The following is a 21,229-nucleotide window of genomic DNA, read 5'->3' as shown; positions in this document are numbered from 1 at the left end:
GAGACAGAGTTGGCTGTGTTGCCCAGGCACAAGTGCGTGATCTTGGCTCACTCCAACCTCTGCCCCATGGGCTCAAGCAGTTCTCTTGTCTCAGCCTCCCCAGTAGCTGGGATTACAGACACCCACCACCACACCCAGCTAATTTTTTGTATTTTTAGTAGAGACTGCACCTGGCCCATTTTGAATCATGATAGGTACTTGGGTTAGGTAAGTATATGCATTTGTCAAAACTTACCTGGCTGGGCGTGGTGGCTCACGCCTGTAATCCCAACACTTTGGGAGGCCAAAGCGGTCGGATCACCTGAGGTCAGGAATTCAAGACCAGCCTGGCCAACATGGTAAAACCCCATCTCTACAAAAAATTCAAAAATTAGCCGGGTCTAGTGGCAGGCACCTGTAATCCCAGCTACTTGGGCGGCTGAGGCAGGAGAATTGCTTGAACCTGGGAGGTGGAATTTATAGTGAGCCGAGACTGAGCCACTGCACTCCAGCCTGGGTGACAGAGCAAGACTCTGTCTCAAAAACAAAAAGGCCAGGCGTGGTGTCTCATGCCTGTAATCCCAGCACTTTGGGAGGCCGAGGCGGGTGGATCACCTGAGGTCAGGAGTTCAAGACCAGCCTGGGTAACCTGGTGAAACCCCATCTCTATTAATAATACAAAAAACTTAGCTGGGCGTGGTGGCAGGTGCCTGTAATCCCAGCTACTCCGGAGGCTGAGGCAGTTGAATCACTTGAACCCAGGAGGTGGAGGTTGCAATGAGCTGGGATTGCACCACTGTACTCCAGCCTGGGCGATAGAGCGAGACTCTGTCTCAAAAACAAAAAACACAAAAACAAATTTACCAAATGGCACACTTAAAATTTGTGCAGTTTCACTATATAAACATTTTTACCTAAAAAGACCAGAAAACAAAATCTTAAATTATTACAAGTAGCTTTCCAGTGATTTAAAATAGTTCTAAAGAGACCCAGGAAATTGTCTGTTCAGCTTAGTTATAACTGACAATTATTTAACTCTTAAATATGTGCCCCATACTGTGCTAAATATTCCACATGGCAGTCTCCTTTAATCAACAGCCCTATGAAGGTAGGTACCGTCATTAACCCCATTTTACAGATGAACAAAGGAAGGCTCAGTAAGGGTAACTTGTCCAACATCATTCAGTACTCACCACCTCAAAACCTTTTGTAGAATTTGGATTTCTTCTCAAACTTGCCAGGAGAGAATACAATGCAAACTGTACCTGCATGATAAGATGACGGATTTTTGGCTGTACTCTTACTTCTTGGTAGTGCTTTGTATGCTGCAGCTTTTCTTTTCCCTGAAACTAAAATCAGTTTCAAATGAAAGCCAGAGGGAGTGTACCAGCGGTTTTCAGGAAGACTCACTCTTCACCAGGCATCCTTTTTAGGCCAATGGATTTTCAAACATTTCTTCATATAAAATCATATGTAAAATACCTTTGTAAAACACCAAAGCAAAGGGTTGAGAAACCTGAAGCCCCCACCTGTTCAGCTTATCCTACCCTTCCAACTCACCTCTGTATAATCTGTCTTGTGTGATAAATACCCATCACTTCTATTGCTTAGCTGCTTCACAAAAAAAAATGGACATTCTGCAGGGGGATGTATGTATGTTCAAATCTATATACACTCAGACAGTCACTGACATTTTACAAAACAATGCTTACTTATACTTACCCTTATAATGTATATTGTGTTTTTATACTTTTTGTGATAAACACCAAACAGATTTAGTGGCTATTAGTTCAAGATCCATTATTTGAAAAACACTGCTGTAGGGTATGTGTAGTCTATACTCCCTGAGCTAGTCTTTATTGGCATCACCAATCAAAAAATGGAGAACCAGTTAAGAATATACACTCAGGACCAGGGGCTTAGTCAACTTAGACATTAGAAAACATCATGTGAACACTTCAGGACTCCTAATAAAGTCTTCTTAGGTTTAGAATATAAATATTTCAATTCTTGAGAAAATAAAAATTTCATGTGAGCCTTTCTAATAAAAATAGGCTAGAAGGTTGGTGGTTATTTTTAACTTATCTGGGAAACGGAAGAGGTAGCAGCCAGAGATTTCCTTAATTTAAGCCTAGAATGCAGCTTTGAGTTACAAGCTGCATTCTAGACTTAAATTTACTTTGAAGGAGTAATCAAGCTTTCTTATCCAAAGCAGGGAAAAGGGAGGTCACAAATGAAGAGCCTGAGGTAGCTCTGGGATTCCAGAAGCTGCTGTGGGCCCAGGGGAAATGAAGACCCCTGAACTAGGCAGGCCCACCACCAGCTGCCATGTTCATACTGCCCTCCCAACAAGCTGAAAAGGCTCACTATGCTCTCAAACTGCTATGTTCCAATTCAGCTTTAACTGGGCTACTTCATACTAGTACTTTGTGTCACTTTCAACCCCACAGGACAGGCCTATAGCTCAGGCTCAGCATGAGGGAGTGCAAGCACCTCAAGAGCAAAGTAACATGCACATCACAAATGAAGATCAGAAAGATTTTTATCTGGTTCCAGAGTGGTGATGGAGACAAAAATCAATTACAGACAGAATTCCTGAAATGTAAATTGTTTTTAATATATTTAAGAGCACACAGAGTCTTGATTTATAAAAAAATAAATATATAACATGACAAATTTACTGATGATCCTGGAGCTCTGAGGTCAAACTCTTTAATGATCAATGAAAACATAAAACATCCATGATCTGTTATACACACAGGAGCATATTCCAGTTGTAACAAGCAAATTCCTTGAAGGCTCAGAACGAACAAAAATCAGTCTTTATGGCGGAAAGCACATCCAAAGCTAGGCAATGAAGTTCAGCCTGGGCCACGTGAACCTTTCACCAGCCAGCCTATAACCTATGGAGCCAGGACAGGAAAGCACGATCCTTCAGCTCATGACGCCACCCAGGCTTCCAGACAACTGCAGAATGAAAGAGTCCCTCAGAGGCTCCCCAGCCCCTGCTGCCATCATAAAGCACAGGAGGGATTGTTTTGTCCTTACCGGCTCTGTCCCAAATTTGAGAGCAGGAGACTGAGAAGGTTATGTTCATTAAATATTGTCATTGTAACACTGAATAGAAATCATGATCCTTGCCCATGGGCACTGAGCTGAGAGATAGAGGAAGCTCACATGAGGCTTTCCTAGAGACCAGGATGTTCGGTGAGTGGGCGTGCACTTCTCAAGTGGGCAAGAAGAAGTGCTTTTCTCCAGCTGACATGCTCTCAGGGGTGAAGAAGTTTGGCTTAAAATACTTGATGGCGCTGCATAAACTGGGGATTTAGGAACTGAGTTTTTAGCTCTGTGACACACAACGTAAAAAACAAAAATCCAGTCTCATTAGCTAAATTCTGATTAAAATCTGAAATGTTTTTATGGAGTTGCCAACAGGCTGGAATGTATCTGATACAATTTAATCTGCTTTTATTTCTTTGGCTGTCTTCCAAACCACTTTCTTCCTGTAATTCTTAAGTTGGCTAGTTCTCCTTCCTCAGAAAAATTACCCCTAACAATCTTCCTAATAGTGAGAGTGTACTTCTGAATAGAAGAGTCCTTCGGCTGAAATGGCATCTCCAAGGCCTACAGTTCGAATGGGGTCTTTACACACCAACACTGGTGTGAAGTGGAAGGATATTCCCTCTCTGTGCCATTCTACTACTGGCTTGTTTGGGTTTAATACAATCCTGGAGCCTGCCTCCGAATGGGAAGTCGTGAACTCTTGGGGTGCCCTCAGAGACACTCGGCTGGTGTCTATGGTTTCTGTGGCGCAGGCCTGTGTCCCAGCCACACGAGCTCCTGCAGCCACGGCTGCCAGCTGATTGGTCCAGTGTCCATCCACAGTTGCCAGGATGTGGTAGACCAGCGTGTGGAAATGGATCCTGGTGAGATCCGAGGCTCTGCTTTTACTCCTCCCGTGTTCTTTCAAGATCCAGAAGAGGATGTCACTGACCATGCCCACATCAGGAACACCGTTCCAGGAAGAGAGAGAGGAGTGAGGTCCAGAGGCCGACTGGGTGAGAAATAACAGCTCCTGTTCATTCAGCCCAAGGGAAGTTACCGCGGGAAAGACCTGCTAACAAAAACAACAGGTATCTTTCTGATGGAGATAATCTGGCTCTTAAGATGTCTTATGACACAGCCAGTGACTAAATGACAGAGAACACAGGCAGGCAGCATTCTTCCTTGACACAGGACTCCCTGGCCCTGAAGTCAGTGTTTTAGCTATCACACCCCTATCTTCACCTTCATCATCATTTGGGAGAAATTGGAAAGTTGCAGTAACATTGTTTCAGACCCAGTCTTTTGTGGTATGCCACTGTAAGACAAAAGGCAGAGGTGTCTATATTTTGTGTTTCTTTCCATGGTCCCTAGCTTTTGCCACTGCACACATACGAGATACTCTTACCACTGATGGGGCATGGCTCTCAGTTCCTGAATGTCAGCAGTATTAGACCAGTAAAATGGAGACCTCAAGCAACATACTGTCAGGGTTATGATTTTTTTGTACAAAACACCAAGAAGCAAAAAGCATACAGTTTCATGTTAGAGCTAAGCCTTTTAAAAGCAGGTGTGGGTTAGGAAGACTGTCTGAATTTAGCAATTAACACTGTAAGAAAAAGATTACCAAACAGGTGCCCCTGTTTTCTGTCTGATGGGGAACCACTATATCCACCTCCCTGTGTTTCTTACTTAGCACTTCCCTCCTTAGAACCAGAGAACCACACTTAAGGTAACAATTTTTGCAGGAGAGAGGAGTCCTTGTATGTATGTGTGCATGTATAAAATGGTTTTAAAAATTTAATGGCCTCTATCTTTGTTGGAGCAATAGCAGCTTTCCTTCACTGCATGTTCTTCTGTGTCAGGTACTGAGCTAAAGGCTTTATTTCATCCAATTCTTACTGTAATCTTCTGAGGGAAGGATGGACTGCCTCCATTGTACAGACTAAGCCTCAGAAGGGTTAAGTAGACAGTTACGGAGAAAATGAAATAGAAATGGCTCATTTTTTTTAAAGGTGAGAAGAAAAACCCAAACAAAAGCTATACTGAAAAACACCAAGAGTGAACCCAAGTGTAAACTATGGACTTTGGGTGCTGATGATGTGCCTGTGTAGGCTCACTAGCTCTAACAAATGTACCACTCTGGTGCAGGCTGCTGGTAGTTGGGGAGGCTGTGTGTGTGAAGGGACTGGAAGTATATGGGAACTCTCTTGGATTCTTCTCTATTTTGCTATGCACCTAATATTGCCGTAAAAAAATGAAGTCTATCAAAAAAAATAAATAAATAAAAAAAAGAACAACAGTCAGCCCTCCATATCCATGGGTTCAACTAACTTCAGATGGAAAACAGACTATTCAAGGATGTGGAACCTGCAGATAGGGAGGGCCAACTTGTCTGATCCACAGATTCCACAGGGCCAACTGCAGGACTTAAACATCTGCAGATTCTGGTATCTGGGAAGGGTTCTGGAACCACCCCCCTGCCCCACACACCGCTGATGACAAGGGATGTGTATATTGAAATGCCATTTTTTCATCTGTCAGGCTGATATAAATGCAAATTTTAACATTCTGGTAGCAAGGATATGAGGGAACAAGTATTTGTAATTATTGCCAGTGGGAAGTAAACTGGTGTAATTCTTATGGAGGGCAATCTGGCAATCTCAAAATTACAAATGCTTTTTTATGCTCCAGTCCAGCTAGCTGTTCTACTTCTGAGACTTTCTCCTAAATATGGACTTGTTCACAGGCAAAATAAAATCATGTATAAAGTTGTTCACTGCAGCACTGTGTGTAACAGCAAAGGGCAGTAAATAACCAACATGTCCATCAAGAAGGTTCAGGGTAAGTAAACGGAGGTACATCTACACATTCATTTTAACCATGTGGCTGTGAAAAGACAGAGGATACTCTCCATGTTAGTGATGCAGGAAGATCTCCAAGATATATTTAGTGAAAAAAAAAGAGCAAAGTGAAGAACAGAGTATTCAGTAGGCTATGCTATCTTTTTGGGTAAAAGGGGATGGAAAACAAAATCAGGATATATTTCTGTATTTTCTTATACTTGTAACAAAAGAACTCTGGAAATAAACTGATGAAGGGTACAAGTAGGGAAGGGGAGGAAGTAGGAGGGAGACTTCATTGTATATCTTTTCATAGTTTTTGGTTATTTTTTAACCAAATGAATATATTACCAATTAAAATTAGGTAACACTAGATTGCCAGGTGAGGTAACTTGCCTGAGTTCATGAAGCCCGTGAGTGCAAGGCTGGCATGCCAACCCAGGTCTCCAGAGCTTGTGTTCTGAAGCTTCACCTGCTCAGATTTATACTAATCAATGCTGCTGCCCAGAGGCAGGCACTGAACACCCAGATGCCTGAGGAAGGAGGGAGTTTCCCTCAAAGTTTCTTTCCTTTGAACTTCTTGAAGTTCAACTGAAAGCAGCTGAGCTGGGCTTTCAGTTTTTTTCCACTCACTTTCAACTTTTCCATTCCAGAGGAGAAATATGATTGACAATCTGTCAGTTACACTGCCATAACTTTAACCTAGTAGGAGATACTGCTGTTTCAGAACAGTCCTGGATCCTTATTTGGATCTCTATGGACTTGGGTCTGAGTGACACAAACCTACATGTCAGTGAGCCAGTCCCTGAGCCCAAACAGATGGTCTCACTGCACAAAAACGCTTCTCTGCAAGGCTCTATGAGGATCAGGGCCAAACGATAGTCCCATGAGGTTACCTGATGGACAATGCTGCTCATGAGCTCCCTGTCAGTCATACTGGCCAGCTCTAGGTGAACTGGAATACCGGTAGGGATGTCAGAAATGGAGGCTACAACCTGCAAAGAGAAGATAAGCACTGCCATTAGAAATAAAAGCAAGTCAAGAAAGTGGGAAGAAAAGATCAGATCCTGAGAGACGGTTCCTCCTGGTAATGGCCTTCTTTGCATGCTCACGGGAGCTACAAGCAATGTGGGTCCCCCACCGCCTCTGTGGACAAGGGACACTTTTCCCACCAGGGAAGACTAGGCTGTGCAGAGCCATCAGGGATACAGAATCAGAGACGGCAGTTCACTTCGACTGCTGTACGAATCTGTAGGAGTTGCAGCATAGCTGATGTGAAGTGAGATGATACAAATAACACAAAGGACACAAACTACAAACCCTGCAGCTTGCAGCCATGGCCGGTTTAGCACAGGATGCAGAGGCTCAGGCAAGAAGATGTTCTGACCTGTCCTACTCAAGCTGCTGCCCATGTCTGAAGGGATACAGTGAGGTGCCTCACTGCAGCAGGAGGCAAGCTCCACAGCCAGCTGCCAAGATATGTCCCCGGGAGGCCAGGACCTAAGACAAGGCAGCAGATGCCAAGAGAGGCTGGAACCTAAAGAAAACCACCAGCTGAGATCTGTGAAATTCTGTAACAGTGCCATTACCTCCAGGAGTCTCTTCCTCTGGAGCTCCTTGCTTTGTCCCTCCATCATGTGCAATCCAGAGAGGACCACCAGGTCTGGCTGAAACTCCTCCAGGCTAGACACAAACACCTCCAGCATATTCATGGCCCCGTTGGAGAGGTCGTGAGAGAAGATGAATCGGTTGGCATGGGGAGCTTTTAACTGGCCCCACTCCTCCCCTGGAAAAACCCAGTCAACAGAATGGGAAGAAAAGGAAGAGGCTTTAGGTCTCCTAGCTGTGGGGGCACTTTCAGGCACCTCACAGGAGCCTTGGCTCCAAGCAGGCTGGTTTCTGGCTGAGGAGACCCCAGCAACAATGGTCTAAGGTCAGCATGGCACTGCAAGAAACAAACCAAAAACCTAAACCCAAACCCAGCCAAGAAACAGAAACATAGTATGGGTGCTATAGGCCTTTCTCAAGGTAATTAGCTCCCCCTGAGTCCCAGGAGAGCCCTACTTGAGCTCTCAGACACAGGAAAGACAGTACAGAACGGCAGCATGACTTCCAAATACCAGCATACAGTGCGCAGCACGCATGCCCTGCAGACAGTACAGGCTGTCATTGTTTAAAGCACATTCTTCCTCACAGCATTGCCCTGAGCATCTTTCATTCAGTTGGAACTTAAGCAGGCTGAATTTCTTTCCAACAGCCAAGCTCACTGCATCTCCTCTTCCCTGCCGCCCATCAGTGGTTTCTGGGCACCTGATCCAAAGGGTCAGACTATCTGGCTGCTCCAGTTTCTTCTATGTGAGTTGCTTTAGAGGAATGACTGTTTAAAGACCCAAGTTCAAGTGCTAGTTCCTCCCTAAATGTGAAGCCTTTCCTAACTCTACCACCCCTAAGCAGAGTTGATTACCTCCTTTCCAGGGCCACCACTAACCCTAATACAGGACTGAGGCACACGATTTTGCAATTACTTTTTCTTTTTTCCTTTTTTGAGATGGAGTTTCGCCCTGTTGCCCAGGTTGGAGTGCAATGGCGCAATCTCGGCTCACTGCAACCTCTGCCTCCCAGGTTCAAGCGATTCTCCTGCCTCAGCCTCCCGAGTAGCTGGGATTATAGGTACCCGCTACCACGCCTGGCTAATTTTTGTATTTTCAGTAGAGACGGAGTTTCACCATGTTGGCCAGGCTGGTCTTAAACTCCTGACCTCAGGTGATCCGCCTGCCTTAGCCTCCCAAAGTGCTGGGATTACAGGCATGAGCCACCATGCCCGGCCTGCAATTACTTTTTCCAAGTGTCTATCTCTGGCAGTAAACTGAGCTGAGGGCAGGGCCTGTGTCATCCTCTATCATATTCCTTCTGCATCATGCTGTTGTCTGGCATATAGCCATGGGAATGAATTAACAAAAGAACAAGCAAATAAGAGAAGAGACTGATGACCTAAATGCCCATGACAACAAAAAATATGGGTATGAACCCCAAATCCAACATTTTGCAAATCAACAAAGACTCTGTATGATGGGAAAAATATATTACATTGATATTCTCCAGAGAGCAAGAGGTGGACTCAACCCTTGAATAGTGACACTGCTAGGAAACACAACCTAACTGAACCTAGGAGAAAGGAGCCACACTGTATTCAAAATACACTGATTTCTTCAGGAAGTGACAGAGGCAAAAATAAACAGGCTTCTGCAAGGCAAGGATGAGAAGAACCATGCAGAGCTGCTTGCTGTTTCCACAGGAAACAAGGCAGCAGATGCCAAGAGAGGCTGGAACCTAAAGAAAACCACCAGCTGAGATCTGTGAAATTCTGTAACAGTGCCATTACCTCCAGGAGTCTCTTCCTCTGGAGCTCCTTGCTTTGTCCCTCCATCATGTGCAATCCAGAGAGGACCACCAGGTCTGGCTGAAACTCCTCCAGGCTAGACACAAACACCTCCAGCATATTCATGGCCCCGTTGGAGAGGCCAGGGCAGGGGGCAGATGCAAATGGATCTAATTCTGCCTGTAATGGTAGTTAGCGCCCCTCTTTCCTCACAAGTGTTGTATTCATTTCTGCAAGCAATCTCTTCTCAATGTATCATCCTGCCCTCAGCCAGTAAGTCAGCAAAACCTCTGCGTAGTGACTCACTGGATTCCTAGCCCATGCCTGACAATGGGCTTCTCTGGGGAGATCTGGTAAGAGAGAATGTGGAAAAAAAAGTGGACAAATCCCTTGGAATTTCCCTACTGAGGTCAGAGAGAAGCTGGGAATGGATTTCTGTTGAGAGAGCTGAGCCCAGGGCTGCTGCCACCAGACTAGGCTCCCTCCTTGGACCTAGGAAAATGTCACCTCACAAAGTTTAATGGAAGTCCACTGCTTTGTATGCAGAAAAGGCATAGGAAAGAAAAACCGAAGTGTGAAGCTTATAAACCCAAGGATGGAGACACTCTTTGTGAGGTGAACTGTGCTGTCTCTTTAAACTATATACAAGGCACAGCTGTCCAATACAACATCAAAGTCTTGCTGAAGACATAAGACTCTCCACTCTGTAGTCACCAGGAAAAATGACAAACCAGGAATCACAAAGGTCCCCAGTTCCTGCTGTGGGTGCCAAAAAAAAGTGACATGAATCTGGAACTCATGGCAGCAATACCTCAGAGGCTCATCTTTAGTAATTCCAGACCCTTCCAGTCCACAGTCAGGTCATTCTTTTATTTATTTATTTATTTTTTTCTTTTTGAGATGGAGTCTCGCTCTGTCGCCCACGCTGGAGTGCAGTGGTGCAATCTCAGTTCACTGCAACCTCCACCTCTCAGACTCAAGCAATTCTCTGCCTCAGCCTACCGAGTAGCTGGGATTACAGGCGCCTGCCACCACACCTGGCTAATTTTTGTATTTTTAGTAGAGACGGGGTTTCATAATCTTGGCCAGGCTGGTCTTGAACTCCTGACCTCGTGATCCACCCGCTTCGGCCTCACAAAGTGCTGGGATTACAGGCGTGAGCCACCGTGCGCGGCCAGGTCATCTTTTCATCCAAGCTGCTCACAATGTTTCCGCACACCAACCAATCTCTTAATCCTTACCACAATGATCAGGCAGTAAAAACTATCACTCTTACTTCCCATTTGGGAAAACTAAAGCTGAGAAACTCAAAAACTTGTGTAGCATTAAGTATGAATTGCCTACGTCAACGCTGTGTCCCTAATTTTCAGACCCTATCCTTCTTTAACTCCCAACTGATTCTAGTAAGCACCCGAAAGAGAACCAGAACATGTTACAACTCTTTTTTCTACCTGGAGAAAGGCATAATTCTCAAGAAACAACATAGTTCATATCTTATGTTAAAGTTAATTACTCCAGTAGAGAAGATTCTCTTAATTGACTTGGAAGTAGTTTACTGAAGAGTATTAAGTGCTGCTTTAAGGTACCAATTAGTCTGTTTAGATGCTTGAGTTTTTAATGTGTATTAACAATGTGTTGAATCAGAAACTCAAGAGTCTGAGTTCTGAGCAGAGGGAAAATTACAGCAGGAAATACACAGGATCAAAGTATGTCCAAGTATTTAAGATTCTCTCAGAAACTAGATGCCTAATCTATGTAACATATAAAATCTCCTGGGAAGAGGGGATGGGATGCAGTGGATGTGGATTTATTAACATTAGAACATCTGATGGGAAACAATATAGTGATGTTAAATACAAAACACTTCCACTCACACACCCAAGGAAAAATAAAATGCTCCAGAGAAACTTGCCAGAAGCTTGGAATCAACCCCGAGCAGCTTGGAAGAGTCAGTCAGAAAGGCCTAGGGCAGAATCCAGCACAGAGTTGAATGGATGCTACCTGCCTTTCTCTTGTCTTAGTCATAAAGGAAAACTTTATATATGTGTGTTTAACACATTTTCACTTTTATTTGAGATGCTTGCTTTCCTACAGCCTGATTTATCTTAGGTTCAGAGCAATTTGCTTGTAGACCTGGGGATTTTCTTCCATTGTAATACTCTATCAGTCTCCCTTGAGACAATGGCCAGTATCAGCTCAGTAGAACCAATAGGTCAGGAAACTTTCAGTATGGCAAAAACAGGATCCTGCTAATTTACAAAGGTAAATTTCTGGCACAGTCACACCCCAATCTGACAATACACAGTCCCTTGACTGGTCTTGCTACCATTACTTACTCATTTCCTTACCTGCTTGATACTCTAAAATGAGGTGGAACTCATCCACTTCCTGCAATGACTCTGGTGGAACAAAGACATTGTCATCAAGAAGCTCATGTAGCTTTGGACCAACTGGACCGCAAAGAAGAACCTGGAGATAAGCAACACGAAGTCCATCAGGAGCCCCGTTCCTTTCTCCACAGAACCTCAACAGCACCCCAGGACAGTACATTAAGGCTGGTTCTAATCATTTCAACAAAATATTGGAATCCAAATCTAATTTTGAAAGCTGTTGGTTTGGAGGTGTGCGGCAGAAGGCACGTCACCAGGGCTAAGACCTCTAGAGGGTATGGCCATAATGTACCCAGAACTGAGAGGCTGACAAAAGAACTGTGTCACAGCCATCAGGCACCTATGCAGCTGCTGCATCTCATTCCCTCTGCTGCGGACTGCACGTTTGTGTCACCTCCCCAAATTTAGATGGTGAAGCCCAAACCCCCATGTGGCTTATTTGGAGATAGGGCTTTTGGAAGGTAATTAATATGAAATGAGGTCATAAGGGTGAGGTGAGGTCCTAATCAGATAGAACTGGTGGCCTTATAAGAAAAGAGAGAAAGATCAATCTCTCTCCCCCCACCGCATGCACCGAGGACAGGACATGTGGGAACACACTGAGAAGGTGGCCACCTGCAAGCCAGGAAGAGACTTCTCACCAGAAGCCACACCTTGCTGGAACCTTGTTCTGGGGCTTTCCAGTCTCCACTGTGAGAAAATAAACTTCCGTTGTTTGAGCCTCCAAGTCTATGGTATTGTGCTACTATGGCAGCCAAAGCAGACCCTACCCCCACTTTCTTTACTCACTCACACCTTGTGCAGGCAAACAGACATGGGATGTTGTCTGCAACAAAGCTGCCAGATGAAAACTGTTTGAGTTTTTATACAGTACAAAAAAAGTTTCTGGATCACCATATCCTCAACCGGGTGACCTCATTTGTGGAATAAAATTCTCTTCCATTACTCAACCGTTAAGTGAATAGGACAGCCCTTCCAATATGAGAATTAAAAAGCATCCCAACTGAGAGACTTCAGGGGAAGGTGCTCTGCAACTTTTCCAAAACCTTTTTCTTCAACTCCAACCAGGGCCTCCCTCTGGCTATTCTTTCTAGAAGCCATTTCGTATCTATTCCTTTTCCTCAACTCCAATAAACCGCTGTTTTTGACACAACATTCAAGGCCAGGCTAGCAGACTCAAAACCACTGAACAATGAGGACTGCACTGAGATTTAAAGGAAAGTCCACAGAGGTTATCAGCACTGCTTCATGTTTTTTTTTTGTTAAGACAGAGTTTTGCTCTGTTGCCCAGGCTGGAGTGCAGTGGTGCAATCATAGCTCACTGCAGCCTTGACTTCCCAGGCTCAAGTGACCCTCCTGCCACAGCCTCCCGAGTAGCTGGGACTACGGGCATGAGCCACCCCGCCTGGCTAATTTTTTATTTTTTTGAGACAGAGTCTCGCTCCATCACCAGGCTGGAGTGCAGTGGCACGATCTCGGCTCACTGCAACCTCTGCTTCCCAGGTTCAAGCAATTCTCCTGCCTCAGCCTCCCGAGTAGCTGGGATTACAGGAGCATGCCACCACGCCCAACTAATTATTTTTAGTAGAGACGGGGTTTCACCGTGTTGGTCAGGCTGGTCTCGATCTCGTGACCTCGTGATCCACCTGCCTCGGCCTCCCAAAGTGCTGGGATTACAGGCATGAGCCACCGCGCCTGGCCTAATTTTTTATTTTTATTTTTAATAGAGACAAGACCTCACTATGTTGCCCAGGCTAGTCTCGAACTCCTGAGCTCAAGAGATCCTCCCAACTCAGCCTCCCAAATTGCTAGGATTACAGGCATGAGCCAACATACTCGGCCCGTTTCAGATTTAATATGTCCCACCCAGAAGCTTCAAAAGGCATTAACTTGCTAATTAACTGCTTATACAGACTGCTTTGTACAGAGGTACTTTCGTGTTATCTAAGAAATCCCAGCTTCTGGATAAAAACATACTCCTCTCCCTTTTCTGCCTTGACACATGCCCATTACTTGCCAATTCTGAAAAAGTCCTTCCCCAACCACTTTACTTCCTTTCTCTAATTCCTGGCTAGTGCTTCACTTCCAAGATGAGACAACAAAGGCCATAGGCCATATTTACCCTCCTGCCTGAAACAACAAAAAAGACAAAATATATGAAACAATGGTTTTAAAAACATTGTGTGAACATCAGACTATAAAGGATGATCCCTAAAAAACAGGAATAAACTGGCCAGGCATGGTGGCTCACGCCTGTAATCCCAGCACTTTGGGAGGCTAAGACAGGCAGATCACTTGAGGTCAGAAGTTTGAGACCAGCCTGGTCAACATGGTGAAACCCTATCTCTACCTAAAATACAAAAAATTTAGCTAGGCGTGGTGGCACACACCTGTAATCCCAGCTACTCAGGAGGCTGAGGCAGGAGAATCACTTGAACCTGGGAGGTGGAGAGCCAAGATCGTGCCACTGCACTCTGGCATGGGCAACAAAGCGAGATTCTGTCTCCAAAAAAAAAAGGAAACAGGAATAAACTTAGTGAGCCCTACAAATGTCTTAGCATATTACTGTAGAAGAATTTCCAGGTATACGGAACCTGAAAGAATTTATCACCAGCAGACTCACACCACAAGCAATGTTAAAAGAAGTCCTTCTGGCAGAAGGGAGAATGACACGAGATGGAAATATGTTTTCATATTTTTTTGAGACAGTTTTGCTCTGTCCTCAGGCTGGAGTGCAGTGGCGTGATCTCGGCTCGCTGTAACCTCCACCTCCTGTGTTGAAGCGATTCTCCCGCCTCAGACTCCCAAGTAGCTGGCATTACGGACACGCACCACCACACTCGGCTGTTTTTTGTTTTTTTTTGTATTTTTAGTAGAGATGGGGTTTCACCATGTTGGCTGAAACAACCTGACCACGCCAGGTTCGTCTCAAACTCCTGACCTCAAGTGATCTGCCCGTCTTGGCCTTCCAAAGTGCCGGATTACAGGCATGAGCCACCATGGCCCAGCCAGAAATATAGATCTAAACAAAGAAATGAAGAACGACAGAAATGGTAACGCTAGATAAGTACATAAGATTATTTTTCTTATTATTTAAATCTCTTTAAGAGATAACTGAAGAAAAGTACTAACAAATGTAGTGTGAGGTTTATAACATGTAGAAGTCAAATATATCATAATAATAGTATAAAGATTGGAGGGAGAGAAGTACAGGCATACCTCATTTTATTGTGCTTCACTTTACTCTGCTCTGCAGATACTGCAGTTTTTATAAATTGACAGTTTGTGGCAACCCTGTGGTCCCCTGTGGGCACCATTTTTCCAACAGCATGTGCTCACTTTGTGTCTCTGTCATTTTGGTAGTTCTCACATTTCAAAGGTTTTCATTATTATGTCTGTTATGGTGATCAGTGATCTTTGATGCTACTATTATAACTGTTTTGGGACACCACAGATCATTCCCACATAAGACAGTGAACTTAATCGATAAATATTTTATGTGTTCTGACTGCTCCATGGACTGGCTGTTCCCATCTCTCGCCCTCTCCTTGGGCCTAATTTCCTGAGACATAACAATATTGAAATTAGGCCAGTTAATAACCCTACAATGCCCTCTATGTGTTCAAGTGAATGGAAGAATCACACATCTCTAACTTTAAATCAAAAGCTAGAAATGATTAAGCTTAGCGAGGAAGGCATGTAGAAAGCTGAGAAAAGCCTCTTATGCTGTTAGCCAAGTTGTGAATGCAAAAAGTCCTTGAAGGAAATTAAAAGTGCTACTCTAGTGAACATACGAATGTAAGAAAGCAAAACAAAACAAAACAGAAACAAAAAACAACAACAACAAAAGGAAAGCAAAACAGCCTTACTGCTGATATGGAGAAAGTTTGAATGGTCTGGATAGCAGACCAAACAAGCTACAACATTCCCTTAAGCCAAAGCCTAATCCTGAGCAATGCCCTAACTCTCTCCAATTCTGTGAAGGCTGAGAGAGGTGAGGAAGCTGCAAAAGAAAAGTCAGAAGCTAGCAGAGGTTGGTTCATGAGGTTTAAGGAAAGAAGCTGTCTCCACAACATACAAATGCAAGGTGAGGCAGCAAGTGCTGATGTAGAAGCTGCAGCAAGTTATCCAAAAGATCTAGCTAAGATCACTGATGAACATGGCTACACTAAACAACAGGTTTGATGGATACAAAACAGCCTTCTGTTGGAGGGTAATGCTGGATAAGTACATAAGATTATTGTAAGGAGATGCCATCTAGGACTTTCAGAGCTGGAGAGCAGAAGTCAATGCCTACCTTCAAAGCTTCAAAGAACAAACCGACTCTTGTTGGGGCTAACACAGCTGGTGACTAAGTTGAAGCCAATGCTCACTGACCATTCTGAAAAATCCTAGGATCCTTAAGTATGATGCTAAATCTACTCTGCCTGTGTTTTATAAATGGAACAAAGCCTGAATGACAGCATACCTGTTTACAGTTTAATAGGTATTTTAAACTGACTGTTCAGAACTACTGCTCAGAAAAAAAAAAATGTTTAAAGTATCACTGCTCATTGACAGTATACCTAGTCGCCCAAGAGCTCTGATGGAAATGTATAGGGAGAAGGATGATGTTTTCATTGCCTGCTAATGCAACCTCCATTCTGCAACCCATAAATTAGGAAGTTATTTTGACTTTTTTTTTTTTTTGAGACAGAGTCTGCCTCTGTTGCCCAGGCTGGAGTATAGTGGTGTGATCTCAGCCCACTGCAATCTCCACCTCCTGGGTTCAAGTGATTCTTGTGCCTAAGCCTCCTGAGTAGCTGGGATTACAGGCGTGCACCACCACACCTGGCTAGTTTTTGTATTTTTAGTAGAGATAGGGTTTTACCACGTTGGCCAGACTGGTCTCAAACCCCCAGCCTCAAGTGATCTGCCCACCTCGGCCTCCCAAAGTGCTGGGATTACAGGCGTGAGCCACTGCACCTGGCTGGAATTTAAGAAATACATTTCATAAGGCTATAGCTGCCATGGGTAATAACTCCTCTGATGGATCTGGGCAAAGTAAACTGAAAACTTCTGGAAAGAATTTACCATTCTAAATGCCATTAAGAACATTTATGATTTATAGCAGGAAGTCAGCATATCAACATTAACAGGCTAACCCTCTTGGACACCTTTGAGATTCAAGACTTCAGTAAACTGCAGTAACTGCAGATGTGGTGAAAACAGCCAGAGAACTAGCATTAGAAGTGGGGCCTGAAGATGTGACTGAATTACTGTATTCTTCATGATAAAACTTGAACGGATAAAGAGTTGCTTCTTATGGAAGAGCAAAGAAAGTGGTTGAGATGGAATCTACTTCTAGTAAAGATGTTATGAATATTGTTAAAATGACAACAAAAGATTTAGAGTATTACATACACTTAGTTGATAACGGCAGATAGCAGGAAGGCTTGAGAGGACTGACCCCAATTTTTAAAAGTTTTTTAATTTTTCATTTTTAGAGATAGGAATTTGCTCTATCACCCAAGCTAGAGTGCAGTGGCACAATCATAGCTCACAGTACAGCAGCCTCAAACTCCTAGGCTTAAGAGATCTTCCTGCCTCAGCTTCCCAAGTAGCTGAGACTATAAGCATGTGCCATCATGCCTAGCTAATTAAAAAAAATTTTTTTTGTAGAGATGGGGGTCTTGCTATGTTGCCCAGGCTCAAGTGATCCTGCTGCCTCATTCTCCCAAAGTGCTGGAATTACATGTGTGAGCCACTGTACCTGGCCTGATTCCAATTTTGAATGAGGTTCCACTGTGGGTAAAATGCTTTCAAACAGCATCACATGCTGCAGAGAAATCTTTTGTGAAAGGAAGAGTTAACTGATGTGGCAAACTTCATTGTTGTTTTAAGAAATTGCCACAGCCACCCCAACCTTCAGCCACCACCCTGATCAGCCAGCAGCCATCAACATTAAGGCAAAACACTCTGCCAGCAAAAAGATTATGACTGTCTGAAAGCTCAGATGATTGTTAACATTTTTTGGCAACCAAGTACTCTAAAATTATGTACACTTTTTTTCAGATATAATGGTACTTCACACTTACTTGATGACAGTACAGTGTAAACATACCTTTTAATGCACTGGGAAACAAAATTCATGCGTTTCATTTTATTGCAGTATTTGTTTTATTGCAGTCGTCTAGAACCAAACATGCAGTATCTCTGAGGTATACCTGTTATCACTTGAAAGTAGACTGTGATAAGCTAAAGATGTACAATATAAACCCTAATGCAACCACTAAGAAAAAAAGAATTATACCTAATAAGTCAGAGAAGATAAAATGAAATCATAGAAAATAATCCAAAAGAGTACAGAAAAAGAGGGAAAAAGATAGAGATGGGACAAACAGCAAACAAATAGCAAGATGTCAGATTTAAACCTAACCTGATATAACAATAATCACATTAGATGTAAATGGTCTAAACACTCTGATTAAAAGGCAGAGATTGTCAAAGTGGATTAAAAAGCAAGCCCCAACTATACGCTGTCTATAAAAAATACACTTTAAGGTAAAAAGATGCGAATAGATTAAAAGCACAAAGACGGAAAAAGATATACCATGCCAATACTAATCAAATGAAAGCTGGAATGGCTATTTCAATCAAAATAGATTTCAGAGCAAAGAATATTATGAAATGATTTTATTTATCCCTAGTAATGATAAAGGAATTAATTCATGAAAGGGATGTAACAATCCTAAACATTTATGTACCTAATAAGAGTTTCAAAATACATAAAGCAAAAAGTTACAGACCTATAAAGGAAATAGACAAGTATCCAAAATTACAGTTGGAGATGTCAACATCCCTCTTCATAACTGACAGATCAAATAGACAAAAAAAAAAAAAAAAAAACCAGTAAGAATATAGAAGACTTGAACAACACTATCAATCAACTTCATCTAATTGACATTTACAGAACACTCGATCCAACAACAGAAAGGCTTATGTATATTCTTGAAGCTTTCAAGTACACACAGAACCTCACCAAGAGAGACCATATTCTGCACCATAAAAAACGTCTCAAAAACTTAGTAGGATTCAGGTCATAGAAAGTGTATTTTCTGACCATACTGGAAATAGAAATCAGTAACAGAAAGACATCTGGAAAATCCCCAAATATTTAGGAACTAAATAACATACCTCTAAGTAGTCCATGAATGGGCTATTAAATGGCACCTCTCAATAAATCAAAGGGATATTAGTATTTTGAAATGAATGAAAATAAAAATAATGTATCAAAATCTTTGTGATGTAGCTAAAGCAGTACTTAAGAGGAAATTTATAGCACTAAACCCCTATATGAGAAAACAGGAAAGGTCTCAAATCAATGACTGTAGCTTTTCATGTTAAGAAACTAGAAAAAGAGCAAGTTAAATCTGAAGCAAGCAAAATCCAATGAAAATAAAAAAACAGAGAAAAAATCAATTAACCAAAAGCTAATTACTTATTAAAAAGAGCAATAAAATTTATAAACCTCTAGCCAAGCTGATCAGGAAAAAAAAGAAGATACAAATGACCAATATCAGGAATGAGAAGGAAAACATTACAAATTGTAGAGATCTTAAAGGAATAATAGAATACCATAATTAACTTTATGCCAATAAATCCAACAACTTAGATGAAACAAATTCCTTGACAGATACAAACTACTAAAGCTCATTTAAAAAAAAAAAAAAAGGAAATCTGGATTTCCCTATATCTATTAAAGAAATCAGTTATTTAAAATCTTCCTACATAGAAAACCCTGGGCCTAGAAGGCTTCACTAGAAGGCTTAAATTCTATAAACATTTAAGGAAGGTACAATACCAATTCGACACTAACTCTGTTTTAAAAATTGAAGAAAGGGCCAGGTGTGGTGGATGAATCCCAGCACTATGGAAGGCTGAGAGGCAGATGGATTACTTGAGATCAGAAGTTGGAGACCAGCCTGGCCAACACAGTGAAACTCCCTCTCTACTAAAAAATACAAAAATTAGCTGGGCATGGTGGCGCACACCTATAGTCCCAGCTACTCAGGAGGCTGAGGCATGAGAATCACTTGAACCTGAGAGACAGACATTGCAGTGAGCTGAGATTGCACCACTGCACTCCAGTCTGGGCAGAGCAAGACTCCATCTTAAGAAAAAAAAAAAAATTGAAGAGAAGCTAGGTGTGGTGGCTCATACTTGTAATCCCAGCACTTTGGGAGGCTAAGGGAGGACTGCTCGAGGTCGGGAGTTGAGACTAGCCTGGCAACATGGTGAAACCTCAATTCTACAAAAAATACAAAATAATTAGCTGGCTGTCGTGACATGTGTCTGCAGTCCTAAATACTCGGGAACTCGGCTGAGGTGGGAGGATGGCTTGAGCCCGGGAGGCAGAGGTTGCAGTGAGCCGAGATCATGCCACTGCACTCCAGCCTGGGTGACAAAGCCAGATCCTGTCTCTCAAAAAATTGAAGAGGGGGAAACACTTTCCAACTTACTCTACAAGGCCAGTATTGCCCTGACAGCAAAACCACAGACATTACAAGAAAAGAAAAATACAGAGGACGTAAAAATTTTAAACACAATTTTAGTAAACTGAATATATGAAAAGGATAATGAATACATCAGAACAAAGTAAGCTTTATCCTAGAGATGCAAGGTTGGTTTAATATGTGAAAGTCAATATAATTACCATATATCAAACTAAAAAACAAAAAACCACAAAATAACCTCAGTAAATGCAGAATTTGACAAAAGCAGCATTTGACAAAATAAAATAACTATTCCTAATTCTTGGCTAAATTCCACAAGTATATATTTTTTTGAGATGGAGTCTCACTCTGTCGCCCAGGCTGGAGTGCAGTGGCGTGATCTCGGCTCACTGCAACCTCCGCCTCCCGGGTTCAAGCCATTCTCCTGCCTCAGCCTCCTGAGTAGTTGGGACTACAAGCGCCTGCCACCATGCCCGGCTAATGTTTTTGTATTTTTAGTTAAGATGGGGTTTCACCACGTTGGCCAGGCCGGTCTTGAACTCCCGACCTCAGGTAATCTGCCTGCCTCGGCCTCCCAAAGTGCTGGGATTACACAAGTATATTTTTTAAAGGCACGGTTCCTCTCCTGAAATTTGGTTTCTATTCGATCATTCCACGAAACCTGCCTTTACTATATCCACCAGCGTCTATTTCAAAGATGCAATACAGCATGGCTAACAGGAGAATGGATTCTGAAGCTTGACTACTTGGGTTCAATTCCCAGTTCTACCCATTATTAGGTATGTGATTTTCACCAGTTTTAACTTCTCCACGCCTCATTTTTCCTATCTGCAAAATGGGGATAATAAAAAGACTTCCCTTTAGGGCCCTATGAAGATGTAAATTGGTTCATACACATTTAAAGTACCTAACTTAAAACAGTGCCTGGTATATGGTAAAAAAACTATAGAAGGAAGTGCTAGCTATGATTACTACCTCTGGAAAATACCTAGTTCTTAATCTCTGTAGTTCTCAGATGATCTCTCAGTCCATGTTGAGAAGCATTTCAGCAAGTTAAACTGAGTCTCTCTGAGAGTGCATACAGGGTGAAGTAAAGGCAGA

The 21,229-nt window shown here is 42.8% G+C and overlaps 1 protein-coding gene across 5 annotated transcripts in view; it reads right to left on the bottom strand.

Moving 5' to 3' along the window:
- Positions 1 to 2,571: 2,571 nt before the first annotated feature.
- Positions 2,572 to 21,229, bottom strand: part of ADPGK (ADP dependent glucokinase) — a 32,265-nt gene continuing 13,607 nt past the window's right edge. For 3 of the 5 annotated variants that reach the window (XM_032176259.2, XM_032176263.2, XM_032176264.1), the window contains 4 exons: positions 11,592 to 11,712; positions 7,454 to 7,650; positions 6,761 to 6,859; positions 2,572 to 4,096 (listed from right to left, as the gene is read on the bottom strand). In XM_032176259.2, the coding sequence (XP_032032150.1) occupies positions 3,542 to 4,096; positions 6,761 to 6,859; positions 7,454 to 7,650; positions 11,592 to 11,712 (972 nt within the window). In that variant the 3' untranslated portion in view covers positions 2,572 to 3,541. The other 2 variants (XM_032176260.2, XM_058427562.1) reach the window with 2 other exon arrangements.

The sequence above is a fragment of the Hylobates moloch genome, unplaced genomic scaffold (genome assembly GCF_009828535.3).
Source record: "Hylobates moloch isolate HMO894 unplaced genomic scaffold, HMol_V3 SCAFFOLD_14, whole genome shotgun sequence".
Taxonomy (NCBI): Eukaryota; Metazoa; Chordata; class Mammalia; order Primates; family Hylobatidae; genus Hylobates; species Hylobates moloch.
This window is presented reverse-complemented; position numbering and strand designations above follow the sequence as displayed.